Source organism: Schistocerca americana, chromosome 11 (genome assembly GCF_021461395.2).
Source record: "Schistocerca americana isolate TAMUIC-IGC-003095 chromosome 11, iqSchAmer2.1, whole genome shotgun sequence".
Lineage (NCBI taxonomy): Eukaryota > Metazoa > Arthropoda > Insecta > Orthoptera > Acrididae > Schistocerca > Schistocerca americana.
This window is the reverse complement of record NC_060129.1, coordinates 14,158,609-14,170,332: the sequence shown is the minus strand read 5'-3', so window position 1 is coordinate 14,170,332 and position 11,724 is coordinate 14,158,609. Positions and strand designations below refer to the sequence as shown.

The following is an 11,724-nucleotide window of genomic DNA, read 5'->3' as shown; positions in this document are numbered from 1 at the left end:
AATGTAGTGGTCTGGTTCGAACAACGAACGTTAGTGCAGCTGCATGATGTGGTAGACAACCAACAATATTGCGCCATTCGTGTCTTTAAGAGAGTTTGATTGGTGACGTTTTGAAATGCAGGCGGTCGTGATAGATGTCGGCTGTATTCTTGTAAGTTGCTTGCATATGTTGTACACCATGAGGAAGACAATCTTGAAAGAGACAAGTGGTGTTTGTTAATACTGGAGTGTTTTTGAGTTGTTGTTGTTGAGCTTTTGCAAAAACTGATCGTGAAGTATTTTACAGACTGAAGGGCTCCTCACGTTAGTTTACAGGTATGTCTCGTCGTCGTAGTTGCCACGGTGTTACCGGAGTTGTCATACACAGCACAAAATGGTATGTACAAATAAATGAAAGGATTGATTTTTTGTATTCTTTATTTGAAAGACCAACAGATATGATGTAACTGCTTGTGCTTCCTGAATGCCGTATGTCAGCGTTGTGTCAGCATATCCACCAGCTCCTGCTTTCTGTTCTCCCTGGCGACGTCCAGGGGGGTCCTCCAACGCTCATCCCGGGCCCCCCTGTCCGCCCCCGCCAGGAGGAGCTCAGCCGCCGCCCCTGCGTGGCCCCACTCTGCCGCCCAGTGCAGCGGCGTCCGCTCCCACCGATCCCTGGCGTTGGGGTCAGCAGAGGCGCCGACCAGCAGCCGCACCACACCAGCGTGGCCCTTGTATGCAGCCCAGTGCAGGGGCGTCCTCTGCTCCAGCCTGGTCCTGGCGTCGACCTCCGCGCCGGCGCTGACGAGGCAGCTGGCCGCCGCGACGTGACCGCTCTCTGCTGCCCAGTGCAGGACGGTATAGCCGCCTCCACACTCCCCCCTCGCCCCCACGTCCGCCCCCGCCGCCAGCAACTCGCGCAGCTGCTCCGCCGCGCCCTGCTCGGCCGCCTCTATCAGCCTCCTCCCTCTCTCCTGTTGAGAGAGGCTCCTGCACAAAACACCGACACTCTCTCACTCTACTACACAGACAAACACACCAAATGAAAGAAACCGTCACACACGTCAAACTGCGAGCAGTCCTTCATACACTTCTGCCCAGCCACGAGTTACAAATCTAGAAATCTCCCCTCTACGATACAGATCAACCAGCGTATGGCAAGACACATACCAGTATCCCATTATCGAAATCTGCAGCCGCTTCCCGTTAAAAAATTTGTGCACTTCATCTCATTAGCAGCTGTTTTAACTTTTTCTCCTAATTCACTCCGAGGAGTCACCTCCTGTGACCTCAGCATCCTGTTGGTAACCGATCTTTGAGCTTCAGACAAACACACCTCTAATGTTAGGTTGTCTTTACAGCAATGCCTTCCGACACTGGGGAAGAAAACACAGGCAACTAATGGCATCTCTAAGTACAGAAATACAACTTCCTCTACTGTCAACAAAACGTAGGTCGCAACACGGACAATATTAGTGAAAGGGAGAGCCGTGATTATTTGATCCACTACTGGGTTAATGTATTACTCTACATAAATGTTGTCTTCATCAAAACATTCTTTATTACATGTGAATAGAATTCTTCCAGTGTTTGTTCCGCTGTTTCAAACAATTCTGGAACTTTTGTTGTGATACCCTGTAGTTCTCTCAGCGATGCATTTTAAATCTCATCTGTCTATGAAAACGACAGCCCTTTACGGTTCGTCGTAATTTTTAGGAATAAAATTTCACATCGGGTGATGGTGCAGCCAAGGGCGTCACCACAGTATGGTTTGTAGCCAAACACTCACGAACACGCAACGAATTCTAAGCAGATGCGTTATCGCAGTGCAGAAATGATCAACTGTTGCGCCACAAATCTAGAGCTTTTTTTTTCGGATTGCGTCATGCCGCTGGCGTTGAGCTTGTAGGTTTTACTGCTTGCTGACCGTTTCACCTTGTGACAGGAATTTGTGCAGCACCGAACTGCTGAAATCTAAGAAATATTTACACCAGTCGTAAACAGTTCCCGTACTGATAGCAGATTCGTCAAAAGCAATATCTAATGTCTCTAAAAGGATGAATTCAACTCCGTTCGCATAGCCAAATTTAATACAAACGCGATAATCCGCTTTTACATTAAACAAATAATCGCCAATTCTACTAACACACCAATAACGTTTCCAAGGGGTGAACACAAATATCCCATTTACCTGGTGGAGACATACTTTTAAGACATGTTTACCTACACAGCGGCAAAAAAGTCTTGCGAATCTCAGTTATAAAAAAGGCAAAATGGCGAATTCCCCGTTACTTTTGAGCACTACTACCCCATCAAAGGAAAGGCTTAGATTCTCCAGTACAGCTGCACTATGTTTTGTTTAAAAACCGTATCAGACGGAATGTATGCGCCAATTCTGGATGAAGTTGTAGACGAACAGGCATTCACACGAACAGGCTTTTATATTTCTAACAGATACGGGAACGCTGACATTTGATTCCTGTTCCCGTGTTACTGCAATTTACTCCGTAATGTGTTTTTCTGGACAGGGCAGTCGCTGAGGTGGGAATGAGCGGCGCCAGGCTGTGTGGCCAGACTGGGTCGCCGGGACAGCACTGCGGAGCGGAGAGGGCGCACGACTTGACGGACACACTGTACCGCGTCCAGGGCAGAGGGCGGCCAGGGCAGGCGACCCTCACAAGCGACGCCCCCTACCGCCTGTCAGCGACTGTCCAACACACTTCAGTATGTGCTCAAAGTATTTAAATAAAGTGTATTCCGTCTACGTACAATTGCGAGTAGTTTGTAATTTCGACCTGAGACCAGGTGTTTCACCGTCAGGAAGCAACCGCGTGCCTTCAGGCAGAGACCAGGTCGAATGTTAGGCTGAGCCGTGCGACAGCCGTGTCTGCAGACGCAGGCGGCTGCGGCGTGGCGCACGCGAGCTGCAGGGAGGGCCGAGCGTCGGCCGGGCTGCCCCCTGTACTCGGCTGGCTCGCCTGCAAGGGCTGCCGCCGTCTTCTCTGATGGCCGCACGGCCGCAATCGACAGACTTCGGCTGCGGAACGTAGTCGGCGCTACACCAGGATTGTCGATATTTTTAAAAATATGGAGTGTCCAATACATCGATACTAATTAAAATGTCAATATCGACACTCGATTTCTTGAAAAAAGAGTGTCGGTGGACAAAATATCGAGACACTGCTGGGTATAAAAATAGCGGCTGGACATTGAAAATATCAAGTACTACATGTTCTGTAGATCAACAAGCTAACAGGGCGTCTACGTGGACAAGGAAAAAAATTCACGCATTTTTCCTCGGCTTCTCGGGTAAAAATAGACTTTCTTCCGGGTCAAAATACACTTTTTCCGTGTTAAGTGACACTATAATCTTCCTTGCCACTGTAAAACTCATCAATCCTTTGACTGTTATACCGAAGTAGAATTTCCCGGCCCTTTAGAAAACGAAACTCAGCGGGGGAAAAAACGTTTTGCAAGACCTTTCACACTCCACCAAACACCGCACGTTACTTTCCCATGCATTGAAATCGAGATTGCAGTGAGCTTCTGTAAGGCAGCCATAGCTCGTGTCACGTGATCTCCCCAGCTGATGACAGCACACGACACGCAATGTAGTCAGCCAATAGCAACATCACTCTTAAGTAAAGCCAACACACAAATAAGAAAAGTTGATGGTTTAAATCAATATACACAGCATTCACATATAATATTGGTCTCAAAGATTAGTAAGGTGCAAGAGAAGCTTGCACATATAATCTTGATTTTTAAATGAGAGACACACACACTACGATTTAATAAATTCATTGTACGTTCTCGCACATAGTTCATCTTGCGTAAAAGGAAATTTACGCTGTACGTTTTTGAAACCACCATTCTCAGTATTTTCCCGCGACCTGTTAGAAATATGAGGTTCGTTTCAGCAGTTGACAGAGAGCGCCAGGTGGAAGGAGTCACCGCGCTTGCCCAGCTATGATGACGCAGGAAGCCCTCATGTTCCTACGTGTAAAAGTCAAAGATCTTACATTATGCTACAAAAGAAACAAGACATCAGAGGATTACTTCAAGAGCATCCGGATTTCGTGCACCACACTAAAATGCACAATTCAGCTTAAAGTGCACATTCCTAAGTCGAGATTCCGATGTAAATTTTCTTGCAGCACCAGTACTGTATTACCTGATGCTTGGTTCTTAATTATGCCATAATGCCATAAGTGCACCTGATGCGCAGCGCAGCGAACAGTTGAAACTAGCCAATAGTGTCAAATTAAACACTTTGTTTCAAATAAACTGACTGCCTGAGCGGAAAAGATTAATAAACGCCACTTCTCTATAGTGAACCATGAAAAATAACTTTATTCTCCTGCAAAGAGACTACTGCTTGACTGTCAGAAAGGTGGAAATAAAATCTGAAACTAGTAACATACTTTAGCGAACGTATTTTCATTCATTTGATAGCTCCCTGTCACAAAAATCCGTTTTGCTTTAATTTAACGTGAGAGCAATAAACGAGGAGGAGACAGTAAAACCGCTGAACGTATACACAGGCCACGTGGAGGCGACCCACCCGCCCACCACAGCTCGGGCTGCTCTCTGCACCAGCCCCGGGTCCACCGCATTTCCCGAGGGCGGCGACGTCAGACGGCGGCTCCCAGCCACACTTGCGTAACCACAACAGGGAGGTTGGGACTGCTCACACGCCACTCAACTGCGCATGCGCGAGAGCCCGCCCGCAACTGTTCAGACGAATCCAATTCAAACAGTTGTCACGTGACGCTCATCGGAGGCAATTTGCTGTAATCGATCACTGCATAGTCTTCCTGAAGCCTTAGTCATACTTTGCTGTTGGCAGACGCTTGTATGAGCACTGTGTTTTGTTGTTGTATGTGGCGCATTTCCTTCGCAACCAAAGTTTTATTTTCGTTTCTTTTCTGTCGTTGATGTTTTGTTGCTGCAGTATTATTCTGCAGTGGCAGGGTACAGTAATATCGTTTCTTAGTATATTTGTTCTTACCAATCAAAATCACAAAAATTTAACTGAAAACTAAAACAGTGAAAAAGCTCCCGCAATTTTAATCAGTTCTATATACTCAACAGGTTCTGGTGTGTGTGTGTGTGTGTGTGTGTGTGTGTGTGTGTGTGTGTGTGTGTTCCTCTTTTGCTATTGACTGGTGACTGGCCACTGATGTAAAATTACTACACAAGACGAACGACTGCTATATCGGAATAATGATGCACTTTTCACTGCGGTTTGACTTGGGTTTATTCCTATTTGGATCATAGTGGTGAAATATTGCCTTAGTCTCCTTGAGGATAGTTGTATATGCTTCACGGTGATCAGGCGTGTAGTCTTCGAATGCTACGGTTTTTTTTTTTTTTTTTTTTTTTTTTTTTTTTTTTTTCGGGTTACCAGTTTCATGAATTCATTGCTGGCACTGAAAACTGCTATCTTTGAGAGAATTAGTGTCATTGTTAAACGTTAGTTCGGAACAGCCCATGTAGTGCTTTCGACTGTCAAATCTTAAGCCAAATACTGTACGACGAGACCGCCCAAGTATTTTGATATTTTCACCCCAACATAAGGTGGTGTTTAGTTTCTAACAGCCTTCATCCCTGGTCTTCTTCCTCAATTTGCTGCAACGAGGGCTCAAGCCCCTTACGTGTCTTTGGCGAGATCGAATCATCACCCATAAACAAACTTCTTTCAAAAGGTTATTCCTCAGTTGTAGACGGAATAGGACACACATTGTCATAATTCCCTTCCTAAGGAACTAGCTCTTTCAACCTCTCCATTTTTCGCTATAGCACCAGTAACTTCTTTCTCTAAAGCATTCAGTTTATCCGTCACAGGCTGGATGCCTTTCTTATACTCGTATTCTAATATCGGCTTCGTCTTCCACTCGTTGAACTAACTTTTCAGCTGTTCAAACGTCCTGTTTTCTTCTCTTGTTTAACAAGCTTTTAATCGTACTTTGCAAATATATTTAAGGAGAAATTTTAAAAAGAAACAGGTCTCACGTTTCCTGTGATTCTTATCGTCGATAAACCGTAAGAATTTAACAGAATTCGATATCGTCAACGTCACAGCCATTGACATTCTTGTAACCTTTATATATCTTAAGTGTGCCTTTCAGCGTTTCATAGTCCTCGTAATTCGGCACACTGTTGTGTCTATCTGCTGAAAGAATCTAACACTCGCAATCGAGCTCTAGGTATGTTTTATATCCATTTATTGTATTTACGTGCTAGCATTTGTAATTTTGTACAAATGTCCTCCTTAGTCGCCAAGTCTTATGATCCACTGGCGACATTATAGGATTAGACAGACAGAATAATCTCTCGTTCGAGGCGAAAGATGTATGTGAATTTCGAGTATGCAAATTCTAGACGCACCTCACAATAAAAAAATTGTAGTGCAGATGTAAGCGGCAAATTTTGTCAATGAAACCGGACTCTACATGTTAGTGCTAAAGTCAACAATGCCTCTGACTGTTAAATTTAGTGATTGGGTGTTTGACGAATTCTCGCCTTCCATTAGGGCGGGCGCACAAGGGAGAACTTTTGTCGTGCAACTGCCTCGTCTTTTGCACAGAGTCTGTACCATCATATGTAAGAGCACACACACACACACAGCGACTCCCCAGAGACAACTTTCCAGTTGCTCCGGCCGCCGACAGAAGGGCGAACCAACTGCCTCCGTCGTGTCTCCCCCACAGGATACACGAGCGCGTGTGCTCGGCCGACAATGCAGTCGCCATCTCTGCTGCCTGCAGTTGGAAACTTGCGAGTTCGTACACTGGCTGTTGTGAGGGACGAAGACACCGATAGTGAACTGATCGTAAATGAAGTAGAAAACAGGCCTGCACTGTTCAATATAGAACTTTGAAAGATTATTCTGACGCTAATTTTGAAAGCAAATTGTGGGAAGAACTGCGTGTAGTACAATCTGGGGACGTCCTCCACAAAAGAACGCCAAGCAGACAAGTTTTTATTTTGCAGAGTTGCTTGTATTGACATACTTTCAACATTATTATCTTACACTTCTTAATAATGTTTTGTGGATAGAACAAGTAAGTTTTTCAATATTGTTGAATCGTAGTGAAATCAGAGTCCATTGTACTGCCATGGAACAGATCCTCCAGGGGACGTTTAATAGGTTTTAAAATGGCTGCGTATATTGCTCCAGCATGGTCTATAGGCTGCTGTGGACATTCGTAAATAATATCTGTGAAGTCTATTTCATCTCTTCTGTGTACAAAATTGTGGAGTACACAACATGCTTCAATTATTGTACGACAGAAATCGATGGTAACATCATAAGGTCTACGGAAAATGTGCCATTTGTTCACCAGTATGCCAAATGTGCATTCAACCGTATGACGAGTAGTTGTACACCTACAGTTGCAAATTTTCTTCAACGAGGTTAGCATTGTAGTAGCAAATGGGCGCAAAATGTGCCTCAATAAACCAAAAGCTTCAGCAAACAAACAAAAATGCATTGGTTTGCCTTCTGGATCGTTAAAGGCAATGTTCGGTTGTTCAGTATGTCCAGAAGGTTACGTCATAGCTTTTCGCCCACATTCGAATTATTAAAAACTGCAACATCACCTGCTGCTCCATTTGCACCGACATCTATGAAGACAAATTGGTATTCAGCATCGACCCGTGCCATCAATACCACAGGAAAGATTTTTTTATAATTAAAAAAATTCTGAGCCAGAACTTTGAAGTTGTATTATTCGAATACGTTTTCCATCTGTATCGTATTGCAGAAATGGGGGTTTTTATAGAACTGTTCAGCCAACAACTCTTCCTCACATTTCTCGGGCATAACCACACATTGCAAAACATTCCATATTTCAGTGCATGTTGCTTTCACTATTTTGCAGACTGTGCTATCACAAACGAAGTAGTTGTATGGAAGATCATTTAAACTTGATCCAGTCGCTGGACACCTGAAAAGTTATGTAACTGAATAACAGTAGTTTTTATTTTTATTTCACGAAAATAAATTGACTTCTACAACAATGGCAAGCATTTCAATTTATTGTCCGTTTCCTAGGAACACTGGTACAACAATGACGAAAAAGTCGAAGGACATGCTCAGCAAGAGAATTGCGTGAGCAAAAATTGGCCAAGTCGGGACAAGCAGCCACGGAAAGCGTGAAAGTACAAATTTTACGATCAACTTATTTCTTCTACCAACCGTAGAAGTACGTGATGCAAGTGGAAATGCTGAAACAGTAATAAGCAATGAGGAACCTGAGGAAACAGAACCTTCAAAGGACACGAACCTTGAAAGGCCACCAACTGTTCAATCTCGACATACCTCCTACAATCCAAAGAAGAAAAGTTACGAAGAAACTTTACTCAATATACTTCAAGAAGAGAAACAAACTGCTTCGTCAATGGATGACCCTGCAACATAATTTGCATTGTCTCTCGTCGCTACGCTGAAACCAATACCCACACACGAAATGATTGATGCACAAATTGTGGTTCTTCAGGTAACGAGACTTTTACAGAACACGTGTCTACCAAATGACACATGTGACGGTTTGTCGTGGCGTTCGGTGTTCTAGCTTCTCCACCCCTGCACGAGTGTTTACTGGAACATCTGTGTCTGACAATTAACCTACTGCCGGAAGCAGCTCCTAAACCATCCTTACTTCTCCTCATGATTGAGACAGTGTAAACTCATAACCGACAAATTTTTCTGTGCCTCCACATGGATCAGAAACTACGAACGATGTCACTACACCAACAGTGTTTAAACTTTATACCTGCACTCATTTTCTGCCATTTCCATCAGTTGCTTTGGACATCTTTTATACCAGGGATTCCCAAAGTGGTCCATATCGACCCCTTGGGGTCGATATCGGTTTCCTAGGGGTCGACATAAACGAAAACTGATTTTGGGGGTCGACGAGGTCTAAAAATCGACCCCTATTAAATTAACACAAGTTCATCAGCACAGGCGAAGAGCTTAAGCAGAAGTTCAACCAAGGTTATCAGAAGTTCTGGTTGCAACGCAACATTGAAACACAGTATCCTACATTGTGGAACGTTGATGAAAGATACCTTATCGCTTTTCCATCATCATACCTAGTTGAAGAAAGCTTCAGTGTGGTAACAGACATTTTGACGAAACAAAGAAACCGTTTGAAAATCAACGAACGTGGAGATTTAAGGTTGCAACTCACCAATATCGAACCGGATGTAGCTAGACTGGTGGATAGTCACCATGTTCATCCATCACACTGAATGTTTTATTTTCCATTTGCGAATTCAAAAAATGGTTCAAATGGCTCTGAGCACTATGGGACTCAACTGCTGTGGTCATCAGTCCCCTAGAACTTGGAACTACTTAAACCTAACCAACCTAAGGACATCACACACATCCATGCCCGAGGCAGGATTCGAACCTGCGACCATAGCGGTCGCACGGTTCCGGACTGCGCACCTAGAACTGCGAGACCACCGCGGCCGGCTCATTTGCGAATTAACACCTTTTTAAATATAATTTCCTACCTACTTAAGATTCATTAAGTACTTAATTTGTAATAATCATTATAAATTAAACTTGATATTTACTGAATTGTATGTATTTTTATTTTGTTAAATTTTGATGAGAAAATGAAGTCAACTTTACTCACTTAACCAAGTGCAAAGCTTTCCAATTGGTACCTTAGAACCTAGGTATTTTGTATCAATAAGAAAAAACTAAATATAGGCCCCGTTATTCATAATACTCTGCTAACTTAAAGCATTGCTAATTCTCACTCTGTCTTCTATTGGCCTAAGTCAGAATGAAAAATAACACTCTGTAGCAGCTGTTTTAAGTTAGCTGGCCATTATGAATAAGGGGGTTGCTCTTAAAAGTGGGTAATTTGGCCATGGTGGTCTGAGGTAACAGTTAATTTTGGAAAAGGGGTCACTTGTCCAAAATAGTTTGGGGATCCCTGTTTTATACAAAAAATTACTGTTACTAACTGGATTGCTGGAATTAATAAATATCAAGCTAAATAAAAATGTGTAATTTCATGCAATCTACCGTAACGTAACACTGGCCTCTGTTCGGGTGGAATCACCTGTCGCATATTTTAATTTTGGTAGGAGGCGCGTATTTCTATTTCGGTAGGCGATGGCAGGCCCCAGAACTGGGACTAGCACGTCACGTGGCGTTACACGTCACGTGGCGTTACACGTCACGTGGCGTTACACGTCACGTGACGTTACACTCGTGCGGAACTGAAGGATTTCTCTGGGTAACATCTTAGGTGTTTAAATAAAGGGAAATTCACTTTAATATTTCGCCTTTCAGACGTGAGTGAATCCAGTACTTCCTTTCCCGTTTTGTCCTTTGTTGAATGATAACAGCACAAACCACTGCAGTCCCAAAACAATCCCTCCCTGAGCACTGCTCGACTGTACTACAGAAACCCTTGCAAACGGGTCCGCTGTCAATAACAGTTGTTCATCGTGTGCGAGCTCTCAAAAGCATAAGTAACAATAAAGCAACAAAGACGAAACGGTTGGACGACAGTAAGTCTTCCGTGTGCGCCTGCCCTTAGAAAACACGGTGAGTACAGAATTAAAGAGATGTATCGAGGCCAATTAATTCACTTCAAAAGTTTGAACAGCATTAGTGAGGAGCACATTCAAAATTTACATAAATTACTACCTCATCTTGTCCCTAAAAACGAAAATTTGAAACATGTTCCTACTCTTGAAATTATTTGACGATTACTGCGATTACACTTACCGTGTCATCAGAGAGCAGAGAAGAAATTTGCAAAAGCAGCATGGTAAGACACCCAAATAGTGAAGAAATGCCGAGGGTCGAGCACAATGCGAATTCGATAAATTTGCACCAAAGAATGATGGAAAACCTTAGCATGGACTACCACACTAACTATTTCGATATCGAGGATTATGACTACACCAGAGACGAACTGGTTAACTATATCAACTATCTCCATGAGGCTGACTTGTTAGTATAATTTTTTTAATGGGTCGAGAGCCATTAAAATTGTTGATGCAAAAAGTGCAAAACCTTCGGTGCCACCTGAAGGAAACCCCAGAGGGATTTTTTGTGTCGAGTCCTCTCATCTTCCACCTACCAGGGTTTTCTTTCTCTCTCGATGATCCGCAACGTGATGGGAGCTGCTCCTTCTTGCATCTGTCGCCCGCCTTTACCTGAGGGGGCAGAACACAGGAACAGTGGCGACTCGCTAGCCTGAGGCAGACCAGGGAGCGAGGTCAACCATATGCAACTTGTACATACGGTTGGTGCGGCAATGCAGCACTTTCTGAAAGCACCTACTGCAGTAATTTACACGGCGCAAACCTCGGCGACATCTGTTGACGGAAGAGAGCAGCTGCTGACAACGCCGCCACATCCTGCTTCTCTTAGTGTGCCACAGATTACAACAGGGAAAGCTTCGCAGCGGTTCGTGCGCACAAACAGTGTCACGAAAACTGAATTAGCAGAAACACGGATTAAAAAAAAAAATATAATGTGTAACAAAATTGTCAACAATACTATTAAACATGGAAGGAGCAACACTTTGTAACCATTTGGGAGAGTATGACAGTGGTTTTATAAAGGGCAGATTTTGCTTGGAACAGATTTTCAACCTACAGTTCGTAATTCGTCTCAGATTTACAAAGTCCAAAAATATAGTTGTAACATTTATGTACTTTTAAAATGCATTTGACTCGGTTTATAGGGAAACACTTGATAAA

At 43.6% G+C, this 11,724-nt stretch overlaps 1 protein-coding gene across 1 annotated transcript in view; it reads right to left on the bottom strand.

The window, feature by feature from the left end:
• Nucleotides 1–473: 473 nt before the first annotated feature.
• Nucleotides 474–11,724, bottom strand: part of LOC124553927 (ankyrin repeat domain-containing protein 65-like) — a 445,704-nt gene continuing 434,453 nt past the window's right edge. The window contains exon 4 of the mRNA XM_047127949.1: nucleotides 474–969. Coding sequence (XP_046983905.1) covers nucleotides 474–969 — 496 coding nt within the window. The remainder of the gene's footprint in view (nucleotides 970–11,724) is intronic.